Source organism: Talpa occidentalis, unplaced genomic scaffold (assembly GCF_014898055.3).
Source record: "Talpa occidentalis isolate TD23 unplaced genomic scaffold, MPIMG_talOcc4v2.1 talOcc4.4, whole genome shotgun sequence".
Lineage (NCBI taxonomy): Eukaryota > Metazoa > Chordata > Mammalia > Eulipotyphla > Talpidae > Talpa > Talpa occidentalis.
The window spans coordinates 85,081,510-85,095,801 of record NW_023604295.1 but is presented as its reverse complement, the minus strand read 5'-3'; the positions used below and the strand labels follow the sequence as shown (position 1 = coordinate 85,095,801).

The window sequence follows — 14,292 nt, the reverse complement described above, 5'->3', positions numbered from 1 at the left end:
CATCATTTAGCAGGTGCCAGCTTCTCCCTGCAAGAATACTGTTTTGTCCTTATAGTTCTTAATACACCTGTGGCTTATCCATCCTGTGAAACTCTACTTCTTTAAAGAAATGTCTGGATCTTGTATAACTTTATTTTCTTCAAATTGGCTTGCTTGGAATATATATTTAATAAAGAACTGATGACTACTATGTGAATAAGTAAAGTTTTAGCTCCCATAAAAAATAAAAATAGGGCCTCCCCTGGTGGCAGAGGCAGTTGAGCCCTGTGCTGTGAAGCTGTCTGCAGCCTCTGCAGCGCCAATTCGATCCCAGCCGGCCGGCGAGGTTCCCACATGGCACGGCAGACCTCTCCTGTCACTCCCGCTGCTCCCCTCAGCAGTGTATTTCATCAGTCTGCCTGTTTTGTTCCCTACTCTGTCTCTAGTGAATCCTCTCACCCTCCTGCACATCTGGCCTGTACCCCGGTTTTTGTGTAAATGAATAAATAAATCTTTAAAAAAAATAAAATAAAATAAAAATAGAAAATATTGAGTGCATGTCACTTTTAGGCACTGTGTATGTCATTTATACGGAATACCTTCTTTATTTCCCATAACAACTAATGGAATAGATACTACTATTGTTCCCATTTTGCAGCCAAGGAAATCGAGGACCAAAGTGATCGAGTTTTTTATCCAAAGTCACAGAGAGAAGTCTAAGTAGAAGTGAGAGAGCCAGGAATAAACTCCAAGCACTCTAACCCAAGAGCTTGAGCCTTACTTGCTGTGCCCAAATACTCCATTCTTTAATCCTGATCCTCTTTGGGGAGCTGCTTTGAGATCTATACAGATACACCCAAGGAGTAACCTCAGGCTAAATGATGGTGGTTCAAGTAGTTATCCTTGATACCCTTTCACCTGCTTTTCAGCACTCTTTTACCACTCTCCTTGAACCCCCCACCCTGTTGATCACTTAGCTGCCAAGTTACTAAGTTAAAACCAGTGCCCTCACACACATAGCTCCCTCTCCCAGTATTCTTATGATATATTCTTAAAGGTCATTAGGATGGCAAGGATAAGGGGAGAGTGTCAAACTTCAAGCCATATAGCAAGAATGCTGCTCCTCTCTGGAAGTGTCAAAGTGAGGTGAGGGCTCACATCCAGACTCTGCCAGGTGTGAGATAGCAGTTGGTCAAGCTAATGAAGTCATTCTGTCTTTCCAGGTGGTTTCATCAGTTTTAATGGATCCTGGAGGGTCCAAGGAATCCTGGCCATGTCTCGGTCCCTGGGAGATTATCCACTGAAAAATCTCAACGTGGTCATCCCAGACCCAGATATCCTGACCTTTGATCTGGACAAGCTCCAGCCTGAGTTCATGATTTTGGCATCAGATGGCCTTTGGGATGCTTTCAGCAATGAAGAAGCTGTTCGATTTATCAAGGAGCGCTTGGATGAACCTCACTTTGGAGCCAAGAGCATAGTTTTACAGTCATTTTACAGAGGCTGCCCTGATAATATAACAGTCATGGTAGTGAAGTTTAGGAACAGCAACAAAACAGAAGAGCAGTGAACCCTCAGGGTCTCATCTGCTTTCAACTAAAGGACTTTCAGCATATTTGGTCTCTTAACATAGTGAGGATGTGGGAGTTACAGTTAGGATCATCCATCCCAGACATAGGATTCCCCCTCCCTAGTGGTTTTAGGCCTATATTCGGTGATCAACAGAGAGTGCTCTTGGCCATTATAGTTGAGATGCTAGAAAATGGTTTCTTCATGTTTTTCCAACTCTTTCATTCAATGTTCAATATATATAAGTACATAACTGTAGATTCACATGTATGAAGTGAATGGCATATGTGCCATATATTCTTTCTTTAAGATTCTTTTCAAGATCCCTAAGAGGGCCCTCCTGTCATCAGATTGTATGTCCTGTCTTTGGAGCAGTGAGCGGGGCAGGTTTCCCAGGGGCTGCAGGAGATAGACCTTATGAGTCAGGGCCCATGTGGCAAAGCCCTTTGCCAAGAGAAGAGCTGTCCTGAAATTTTGTACTCCTGAACTCAGGTTTTCTGCTAAGTAGCAGCCCAGAAACAGATTTGGAATGGTTTCTTACTCAGTGGTGACTCTTGGAGACTGAGGGAATCAGGGAACACAGCAGAAATAAACTTTACCCTCATACCTTTTGTTACCTGTACCACCTGACCAGTCCTGGTACATTTATCCTAATTGTGCTTGACCTTAACTTTTGCTTACATCTTATCTTATATAATTGGTAGTTGTTAAACTTTACCACCAGATAACCATGGTGCCATGGTTTCTTGCTTTAATATTACTGAGAAATCAATTAGGGTAAATGAAAAAGGCAAACTACAATGCCATAACTCCTTCCATCTTTAAGGATAGATAGAGAAAAATGATGGCTGAATAAGTCATAGTGTCCTTAAGGAAGTCTGCCAGTTGCATTGGGAGAGAAAGCTAGTGAGTTTTCCAGCTGTACTGAGCTCTAGCTGCCAGTTTAGTGCAGTTTTGTTTTGGGGTTTTTTCCCTCTCTTCTATCCTAGTAGCTTTCAAGTACCTTTCAAGTAGTGTTGTAAGAAGCAGCAGTCTGAAAACTAACGTGTGTTCCTTGAAGCCTTGTACAGAGTTCTCAGTCAGAGTTTGGAATTCGGTGATAAACTGCTAGAATGTGTGTGCCCAGCGGCCATTAACATGTGATAGCAAATCATCATCCATATTGGTAACTTTCTCCAGGCAAAAGCACAGTGTCCCCGAGATAGCCCAGCTTTCCATCAACAAAGTTGGTTGGGGATTCAAGTTCCAAACTTTACTGTTAAGCAATAACCCAGAATTATTTGGGGTCAGGCTTGCTGTTCTGCATTTCCTATCCCAAAATCTCATTTCCAATCTCAGTATTTCCAGTCTCAATTTACAGAAAATGCTGAGTTATCCTGTTTGTCTGAGTGAAGTAAATCAAACAGCCTACCAAGATTTTCATTGTATCCCCACTCCTCTGTATCTGAAATGCCAGGGTGTCCACCTGCTTTTGTTCTGAGAGGGCACTTGTCATTATATCCTTTTGAAGGGCGCATTCACTGGCCACCTCTCCCTACACTGTCCCTGTCCTGCTCTTCCTCAGCTGTGGTGATTCACCAAAACAGCTGCTAAGAAAGAACTTGGGAGGATAGAAAGATTATTTTATAGTTGCCAGGGATGGCAATCTGACTCCATCCTTTAAGCACTTAGCTTTCTTTGACTGCAATGAGAAGTACTAATGGTTTCCCAAGGGATTTGCTTACGTTTTAAAGGTAACAGCATTTTCAACATTAGAATTAGAACCTTTGTGTTTTTGTTTTTGTTTTTGCCATAGACTGTTCTGGTCCCAAATATCTGCCACCATTTTAGATCAAAGTAGACACTGAATATTTTAATGTGCCTATTTGGGATGGATGTCAGAGGGAATTTGGGAAACATTCTGTTTGTGGTCAGTGAGGGAGGCTCAGGACGGGTGGCCTGAGTGCTTGGAGATTTAGGACAATCTGACTGCAAAGTTGTTAAAGCCCACCATCTAGCTGAAGTTCAGTTGAACTATTTTATGGTACACAGTCAATTTTTCTTTGTTATTTTTAGCTTAACCCTAAAATTGATAATAACAAGGGAAATATATTTTAAAATCCCTGATCATTGTTATTGTCTAAATGGTACTGTTTTGTTGAGATGAAAAAAGAAGTTATTAGATTAGTAAATTAGAGTACATTTACCTTGCAGATATCTTAGTAGATGGCGCTGAGTGCAGGGGTGCATGACTTTTCCTCTATTTGAGGTTGCAAAGAATCTTCTAAATTTTACTTTGTAGAATTAATTTCTGACTTTAAATAAGTAGTCTATTTCCAACCCCTTTCTTCCATTTTTCCTCCTGCTTTGGCTTGTAGATTTTTTTAAAAAAAACAGACATTCTAAGCAAAATAGTTATACTTTGATTAATAATCATGTCTAAAATCAGAGTACCTTGTGCCCTTCCCTTGTCCTCCTGGAATTCTCTCTCCCTGACTCTTCCAGCTGTAGGGGTCCACAGATATCACCCACAGTGTTTCCTGTGGCTCACCAGCTGCTCCTTCAGTCTAGGGACAGGGAAGATTGAATCTAGTTGTTGGGGAAGTTGATTTGAGAATTCCGTGTGGGAAGCTTCCCTGAACAGTGCTACCAAAGCGCTGGAATTGTTACCAAGGCTGTCCAGATGCCTGAGCCTGAGTTCATATTGCCAATAGCCACCATGGTGCCAAATCTGGGGATGGTTTTAGGTATAAATCTGGGATGAACAGCCATGTGTGCTTATGAGCCCCCCAGCAAGATGCCAAGCCCAGGTCCTCGCATATGCACTGTTTGCTGATTCAGTGGCAATTTGTAATCTTAAAATGCAAGGGGTTAGGAGGGTGGGAGGGAGTAGGCAGGGAACTGTTTTTAATTTATTGTATTTGTAGTTTTCTAATCAAAGGAATAAACAGTACTTACATAGAAAAATCCAAAACTACTTCCCAAGACCTGAATTTATTTTATGTGGCCATCTTTACCAAGGCACTACATGCTGAAGTCACTGTCATAATACAAAATGGCTGTACACTTATGTGCATATTACTGTAACCAGTTGCTACATTATATCCTTGCTGTGGACTGAAGGTATTGGTTTCTTGAATCTTGAATATGTAATAAGAGTATTACAAAAAATGTTATAAAATACTATAAAGTATGAAGGTGCATACACAAGCTCGCTAATTTTTACAAGTCCTTATTTCATACAATTGTTGTGATTTCAACCCACATATATTTTAACCAAACAGAATTACATGAGAATGATGGCATCATCATAACCATATTAGCTGAAGTGATTCTAGGAAATTAATTACTCTGTTGAATTAGATTGGAGGAGATCTGTCAACACATAAGGAATTCACAAACAGAATAATCACTTTTTTCTTTTGCCAGATATATTGTGATATTCTTGATTTTTCCCCCTAAATTGTTGCAAGCTATAACTTTCTTGCAGCAGTATCAATGCATGTTATTATACATTTGAAAGTATACTCTGTATAATGTTTTATTTTCAATTATTTCAGAATATTTTTCTCATATGACCCATTGTTAGACCTATCTTCTTTTAATATTTTCCCCAAATTGCATGTCACACCAGCATTCTTGATCCAGTGCTGCAGAAATAACATGACTGTTAGATAACATGCCTATTTAATTACATTTGGATCAAATTGTTGATATCTAGGCTTTTGAGCTAATTAGCTGAACACTGCAGGAGTAATACAATCTAATGATCCCCAAAGTGTGTTCCACAGAACAAAGTTCCAAAGATGCTCTTTCCAATAAACATATGCTACCTTGGAAGGGCCAAGAAACATATGCTACCTTGGAAAGTTAATGCATATAAGCACATGGAAGGCTCTCCATTTAAATGTCCTGATTGGGGTTTGGGAAAGGGATACACACAACATATGTAATTTCAATGATTTCAGTATTTTCCAGATTAATTTGAACACAGAAATTTTTTTGAGTAACACCTAGTAACATTCCAAGGAGCTCAGTGTTCCATGGAACTCAGAGATATTCTGGCAGAAGGAAATATTGCTGTATTCTCAGTCTCTATCACTATCACTCTTATAGTACTAGTGCAATTTGTAATTTAGAAATAGTAACCCTTTCAAGTAAGAAACTGATTTGTTAGGATGAAAAAGTGTTATGAAATAGTACTATTTAATATGCACACCAGCAGCTTCACATTGGTGGCAAAAGTCCACCAAATCTATTTAAAGCTCTACCATAATCTCCTGTCTTTCATGTAAATAAAAAACAAGAACCTTGCCACAGCTAGGCATTTCTCAGATTCATTCAAGAGCTTTTACTTGCTTTCTTGAAATTAGCTTTCCTTTCAAATTGAATCAAAATAAATAGAAAAAAAAAGTAAAAGAAAGTTGTATTTAGCCTTAATTCATTTTTTTTAATTTTACCTAGATATTTTAAAGATTAATTATCTTGTAGCATAATAGAAATGTAAACTGTGAATACCTATTTACTCTCTTTCCTCTGTCATTCTTTCCAGATTCAATGTAATAATTTGAAATCAGTCAAAGCTCAAAAATCCTGTTCCATGCTGCCCCAATTTCATTTGTGTGTAAAATTAAGTTTGGCAAGTTATCTCTTACCTAAAATGTAAGCTTCATTACAACTCCATACTCATAACTCAGCATGGGCAATGTGTTTGGGAAGTTCTGAAAGAGAAGCCCAAGATAACAAATCTAGATGAAAACATGGTACAAAGTGAATTTAGAGTAAGTTATTAAAGTTAACTTACTTAAAGTTACATCTAATAGTTAGAAATATATCCACCCTTAGCTGTTCTCTAAAATAGTGAAAAACTACAAGTAAAATCACTGAGGCTATGTGGCAGATTTCAAAGAGCAAGTGACATACTAGGAGTGGATACTAGGAGACTTCCACTAGATATGTGTATCTAAACATGTTTTCTAACATGTAATTTACTTTTGCTAATTCATAATAATGATGCTTTGTTCACTATTTTTATTTTTACCCACTGTTAGTATGAAAATTGTTAACCAAGGGTTGATTATAGTTTTTGTTTATGTAGTAATAACCGCACCATCATTTCTACAATCATTTTAATAAATCCAACTTAAGGAATTTGAAGAGAGCATCTGGTAACTGTTCATTTTAACAGTTATCATAAGCATTTCCACAATTCAAAACTCCACCAAAGAGCAAGCAACAAAGTTGTAGATTGTATTTAGGAAGGTTAGTCCAAGTATTCTAGAAATCCTATAAATTGGCATTATTTAACTATAAATTCCCTCTGACATTTACCAAATTCAAATTAATCTCAAGACTGCCAAGGACCAGTGTCCCCTGACTGAGCATGCACAGATTACTGTGAAGACTTTCATGGCAGATTATGGTGGGTAAGGGTTTTAAAGACAGGACAATCTACCTAGGTCATTTGCTGGCCCTCTCTTTAAGAAAGGGACAATGTATCAACCACCACCACACTTTCTCATCCCCTTTTGTCAGGAGGCAATTCAGAAATTAAATGTAATGTCATGTATTCTCTCAACATATTTCTATGGTAATATGCGTTCATGTAAAGCAAAGGTAGAAGTAAAAGTCAAGGAACTGGGGGTTGGAGGAATCCTTAGGATACCCATATATTAAATATGTAAAAAGTAGGTTATCAAAAATGTGGAATATCAGGCTTTTACTTAATGATGATTTCTGTCGTGTGCATGTAGGTCAGTAGAAGGCAGCTGTTTCTACTTTTCAGCTATTCAGATGCAAGGCTTCCCATGTAGAGCTAATGCTTTCCTTATGAATTAATAAAAACAGAATTTTAAAGCTTCTTTGTCATAAGACTGATGGCACGGGCACAATCACATTTAAGAAAAATTGTTTGGAACATTTTTAATTAAACAATAGTAAATTTCCAATGTATCAAAGTCATAATGTAAAGAAAAACATTTTTTAAAAAAATACAAGACAAAATCAAAGAATAATAATATAAAGGGAATATTTTAAGAAAAGGAGGTATTATAATTAATTACATCATGAATCATGCTAACTGATATCTGTGCTCTTTCTGAAGTTACAGAAATAACACTGAAGTAGGAAAATGAACATTCTAAATCATCTGTAATGTTAGAAAAATTACAGTCCCCATTCCATTATTTTCAATGAAAATGGGGACATGTCATATATTTCTGTCCTAAGCCACCTTTACTGTTCTAGGTTCTTTTCACATTCCAAATCCTAAACATGGTTTTACTCTGACCCTTAGAAGTTTTTCATTGTCAAGGAGGGAAATGCCCTTTTCAGAATGTAGAAAAATAATAAAATAGACTAAATGACAGAATGTCCATTTTAGAATGCCCAAATAAATCTGAAAACATTTGGTAATTTTCCAAATGCCAACATGAATACCAGCAAGTATTCAAATTAAAACTGACAATTTCACAGAAACAATCAGCAGGATGATTTATGAGTTCCTAGAGTCTCCTAATCCATATAACACTGAGGCATGTTTGCTCAGTTAATTTAAACATTTCTATAGAAATGATGTTTTAGACATCTGTAACCCAAGAGAATGATGTCTTGTGCAAAGTTTAAATTTCCACCATCTTAGTATGAAAATTGCTATGTGTGTGTGTGTGAGGGGGGACTAGAACCATGGGGTAGTAAGCAAGAATACTCCCATTCTCTAGTCTCTTAAGACTACATTGAACAGTCTTTATGCGTTTTTCATCTTGGTTATCCTATCTCAGGTATATATGTTCAGAAAATGAAATAATAAAATACAAAAATGGAAAAAGCCTACAACTATTCTAGAAAAGTGTCCTTTTATCTGAAATATTTTCACACTGAAGCATAAAAATCTACAACATTATCTTTAGTTTACTCTTCAACTACCAAAGCAATGGTTTTGATTTACAGTATTGTGTTGCAATTTCAATTTGGGAAAATCTATTTTCAATATCTCAACATTACCATGGTCTGTCAAAAAAAAAAAGAAAAACATAAACAAAAGAAATTTGAATGAGTTCAGAAGACTGATTATTCTTGATAGGTTTGGAAAATAGTAATGAAACAGTTAATTCTAAATTACTCTAATGTGAGCTACATTCACATACATAATTCCTATATGCCAAATGTGCAAAGTGCTTATATAAATATATATATATTTAGACATACACATATATATAAACACATTTATAACAGCTTGATATACTTTATGAACATATTTAACTGGGAAAGTCACTATTTTGCTCTAAGTAAATCTTCCTATATATTTTAGTCTTCCCTTTATTATTTTATTTTTCCTGAGCATCTACCATGTGCCAAAGAGAGATAGTCAAGTGTTTCTAGTGGTGACCATGCCTGCCTTCTTGACACTTACAGTCCAGTGGTTACTTCATAGATAAAAAGCTCAATGTTGTTTAAATGGGGAATAAATGATATCTTTCATGATTTCTTCCAATGGACTTAGATTTGTGAGGACAAGGCAAAATTAGAGTAATTCTATTATATGTACATAATAGTGAATGTGCAATGATGGAGAATAGCTTACCCAAACCCAAGCAAATTGTATCTGACAATTACTCCATGTTAGACCACCTAGTTTCCCAAGGATCTAAAGGGGAGGTAAAACAGGGAATTTAGGGAGACTGAGGCAGTCATAGGGCTATCTCACTGGGAGTGCTATCTCACTAGATCATTGGAAGTCTTCACTCAAGTGGGTCAGAAGCTATGCAAGGGCTCAGCAGTAATACAGTCAAGACCCGGGCATTTCCATTTGGGATCATTCTAGAGGAAGGAGAGAATTACATAAAAAGGAGAACAGAGAACAATAAGATTATTTCTCCATTGTTATTTTTATTTTATTCCCAAGAGGCTATAATGTAACAAACTCATGCCCCAATAGAGAGCCCAGAACTGAGAGTGTTCATCATCAGTACATATTCAGTGTAGAGAAATTGACATATTCCAGAGATAAATTCATTTCTTGATTTTTAACATGAACAGAAGACTGCCAGATTTTTAAAATCATATATTTGGTATCCATTGTTATGTAAGAAATTCCAGATTCTAGGCATGGAATTTCAGTTTTATATTTTGAACAACAGTGGCAACATCTATTTACTGTGTGGCAAAACAAAACTAAACACAAGACTACTATTTTTACCCACAGAAGTCATCACTTTAATTCTTCGCCTCATTATCTTCTCTAGACATCTCTGTTTATGCCAGTTTTTTTTATATCAAGCTATTACCAAATTACACCACAATTCTGTTGAATTAAAATAACAGTGAATGGGAAGTAACTGGGAATATATTGTTGTGATCAGAAGTGAGTTTTTCATCTTTAATCATAAGAAAATACAAATTTAAATTAAACCAATTTCTTTTTTGGTTAGATTAAAAGTATAGGTAGAGCCCAGTTGAGAGAGAAAAAGACAAACTCACAACTCAGTAGCATTTTTCATGAATGATGTATCTCAAAAGTTTTGATCTTTTCCCTGCTGAATTTTAAAAGTGACCTGTATTAAGTTTTTACTTATACCAACTTCAACATCATGAAAAGTTTCCCATCTACACTTCCTTGCATTTCTAAAAATCCTCTAAGTCTGTTTGTTTATCAAAAAAGATACCAAGGTCTATAACTTATTAGACAATGCTTTCTTTGGGAATCTTGAAATTGTATTGAATAACAAAATAACAGGTCAAAATAAGTGTTCAAATCAGTAAGTTTTTCTGTCAGTCCCTGAAAACTTCATAATAAATACAACAAAACCTTTCAAAGCTTCATTAGTCTGGTTACTCTTTAGAGGTTTTTATACCTACCATTCTGTATTTGTCTCTGAGACATTTGAAACACAGTTACAATGTCCCTTTGGTGTAGAGCTTAGAGTATGTGTAGTCAATCAGAGTAATATGTACAATGTGGCTTTCTAGTCTCTTTGTGTGCTGTCGTATATTTAGCCTTGAAGAGACTAATGTGTTCACACAATCACTGTTGTATATAAAATGAACAACTAAACATTACCCTTGATAACAAGATTAAAACAAAATGAGACATATTAATGAGACACAAAATGAGAAACAGACTTTGCACACAGCTGCCACTTTTTCCATTGTAATGATTTGGAATTTTATAATTCTCAATGATTTTGGAAATTGAGTTAGCATTGCTGTTGAGTTGGGAATTAAAAGCAGAGAATTTAAGGGGGGAGGACAAGACCATAGCATTAACAGAAGCAAGATTTAGGTGATGTCAAGACTTCAGGAATTTTCATTAGAAAGGAAACAAGCCTGGTTCTATTTCAAAACAAGGTGACTTTTTACAATGTAAAAATATATGCAGCAAAAACTTTATTTTTAAATAACACAACTTGTATACCTTATCACCAAATTTTATATAGTATAATCAGCATTAGGTGATAGGGTCAGATAAGCTATATTATGCATATAAAGTCTAGCAAAATGGCATTACATATCTCTGAGAAAAGTGTTCAGAAGAGAATCCATTTGCAAAGGTTTTCACAAAGTACAGGCAGGAGCACTATGGAATTTGGAGACAGTGTGAACACATATAAAATTATTTTTAGGTATTCTAAAGATGACATGTTCAAACTTGCACAGCACCTCGAACCTAGAGGAAGAACAATAAAAGTTAATCACCAGGTTGCTGAATTTGGAATTGTATTTAACAAAGCAGAAAAATGTGGCCTTGGATTATTTTCCTGCTTTGCATTAAAAATAATATATGATAGCCAGAGTGTAAAATGCAGCCCACAAAATCTTGTCTTCCACTCCCTTCTCTGGGTACAGACATTTTAACATAGAAATGAAGAATGTAATTAGAAATTTCAGGATGGATATTTGTCTTCTGGATTAGAGTATTATGGATTTCACCAACATCAGCCACAGATCCACGGAAAAAGCAGTCAGGAGTCACAAACGTACCACTTCACTTAGAGTTTGAGGCTATAGTGCATCTCTCTCTCTCTCTCGCGCTCTCTCTCTCTCTCTCTCTCTCTCTCTCTCTCTCTCTTTCTCTCTCTCTTTCTTACATGCCATAATATGGGTTTTCAATGCTGTACATGTTTTGGGAGGACAGATTCACACTCCAAATATATGTTACCACATCACACCACACCCGCAACCAAAGTACCAATAACTCTCCACCACAGTCCACTGTACCACCACCATCCCACCTTCTCCCCCGGTAACCTCATTTCTGCATTTAGAAGCCAAGGGTTTGTTCTGGTTTGGTTTTGTCTTGTCCTTTGCTTTATTATATTACACATGTGAGTGAAATATTTGTCTCTTCTGACTTATCTCACTTAGCATAAGCCCCTCCAGTTCTATCCTTATTGTCACAAATGGCAATATTTAATCTTTAATCTTTTAATAGCTGATTAGTATGCCATTGTGTACATATGTTGCTACATGACAGGGAGAGGAGCACCCTAGAACCCCCAAACCTGCTTACTCTAAATAAGTTCTGCCATCCTCTGTATCAAGGCAAAACATGTAAGACCCTTAGTGGAAAGGATCTTTAACACAATTAGTGGGCAATACAGAAAAGACAAAGAATATAGTTCCCAAATCAAACACCCAAAGCTACCCATCCCCTTGTGGGTAAATTTCCAGCCAAACAGGGATGGCCCAGAGCAAGGCCCAAAAGCCTGCCACAAGTCTAAAGTGCCTTCCAGCAGGGGCCAATAGAAAAGCATCAGAAACAGCCAGACAAGTCTGGGAACAAAATCAAAATCAAGATAAAAGCTGCCATTTTTAATCTCCCCATGAGTATCTCACCCACATCTGTTTCAACCAGTCTAGAACCAAGAAGCAAGCACAGTTTCTTTACATGTCTCTCTGCTCCATGTGCTTCCTTTGGGTCTCCTACTGGCTCTTTTTTCCTTCCATCTGCAGTCTCCTCTCCACCTTCTCCTCCCTGCTCAGCTCCACCTGCCCTTAGGTGGGGCAGGGAACCTGGAACCAACCCTTTCACTGGGACCACCCTCTTGCAATATCACAACTTTTTTATCCAATCATCCATCATTAGGCATTGAGGTTGTTCCCATATTTGGCTATTGTATATAGTGCCACAATAAACATAGGGTACATACATCTTTCTGAACTTGTGTTCTTATATTCTTTAGACAGATACCAAGGAGTAGAATTGCTGCATCATATGGCAGCTCTATTTTTAATATTTGAGAACCCTTGGTACTGTTTTCCATAGAGGTTGGGCCAGTCTACATTCCCACCTAGTGTCAAGGGTTCCTTTTTTTCCATACCTTCACCAGTACCTATTGTTTCTGGTTTTTCTACTATGGGACATTTTCACAAGTATGAGATGGCATTTCATTGTGGTTTTTATTTGCTTCTCCTTAACAATAAGTGTGATAAGCATTTTTTTCATCTACCTGTTGGGCATATAAGATAAACAATCTTCTGCCCATTTTTTATTATTTTTGTTGTTGAGTGTCAAGAGTACTTTATGATGCCTCATGGAATCCAAGAGCACTAAGTATCTGAGTGGGGTTTTGGTAATAATTCACACCAAAAACACAGCAAATCTCAAGATGTCAATGGGGTTTCCCCCTCCAGCTATCACATACTAACTGATATTGACTAGGCTCTCCATTGTAAACTGTAAAACTGAACAAACTATATTAGACAGCTGTTATCAGGCACTGGACAGTAAGCAGTGCAAGGCAGAAATCCTTGAGAGAAGGCCACACATTATCCCATGATCATATTAGCTCTCTGTGCAGGGACAATTTTCTGATTGTGGCACAGAGCTGTGCTGAACTACACAGAAAATCAGAGTCTGAAGCAAATGGTGCAGCTAGAATATGCAGAGAGGTATATAGACAGTGAGGTTCAGGAAGGTATGTGTTGGCCTCTCATGAGTCCTTAGCTTGAGGGGGCTTACTGCATGTGCAGAGTGAAACACCCAAGCTGCTATGGGGCTGAAAGTGGACTAGAACTACTAGAGATTAAGTCTTGCTGGGGAATATCAAGTTCTGGCCCCAAAGAGTAGAGATAACTTATGACTATGTACACAACTACAGGAATAAGGACCATTTTTCCTCTCTGGTCACCCTGAAATAATCATTGGATTCTTAAGAAAGAATGAGAATTACCATCTCTCTTTAGAGAAGAGAAAATGCAGATATAAGTACAGGAAGAGTTTAGACAAAGGCAGGTGGTCAGGCAAGGGTTGAGATGCCTGAGAAACAACAGGCAGAATGGAGTAGGCTGTTTTGCAAGGTGTGGAGAAGACTGGGGCTCCTGGACTTCCTTTGCAGTTTGGAACCATAATGCGAATGTGATTATAATGAATGTGCTTATAACTTTGGGAACCCAAGTATAAAGCTAATCCTTCTAGTCCTTCTTGGCCAAATAGTAGAGTCTGGGATTGCCTCCATGGGGATCCTTGCTGTCTCCTGCAGTTCTAAATGAAGGAGAAGCTTATAGAGTCTCAGACCTACCTGCCCAGTCTTTAGCTAATCTGGAGAAAGGAAACCAGCCCCAGCTAAGAACTTGTTTGAATGCGGGCATTTTCTGCTTCTGTAAGATACTGCCTTTCCATGAGCCTTTGACTCCAGTTCTGATGCTTTTCCCAGAGATCACAATCTTAGCATCATTGAGAGTCCACCAAAAATCTAATGTAAATAATGAACTTTGGGTGATGATATTTTACTCTTGTAGTACAGTATAATAACTGCACTACTCTGG

The 14,292-nt window shown here is 37.4% G+C and overlaps 1 protein-coding gene across 1 annotated transcript in view; it reads left to right on the top strand.

The window, feature by feature from the left end:
- Nucleotides 1-10,910, top strand: part of PPM1L (protein phosphatase, Mg2+/Mn2+ dependent 1L) — a 238,561-nt gene extending 227,651 nt beyond the window's left edge. The window contains exon 4 of the mRNA XM_037525789.2: nucleotides 1,203-10,910. Within this exon, the coding sequence (XP_037381686.2) occupies nucleotides 1,203-1,549 (347 nt within the window). The 3' untranslated portion in view covers nucleotides 1,550-10,910. The remainder of the gene's footprint in view (nucleotides 1-1,202) is intronic.
- The last annotated feature ends 3,382 nt before the right edge of the window (nucleotides 10,911-14,292 follow it).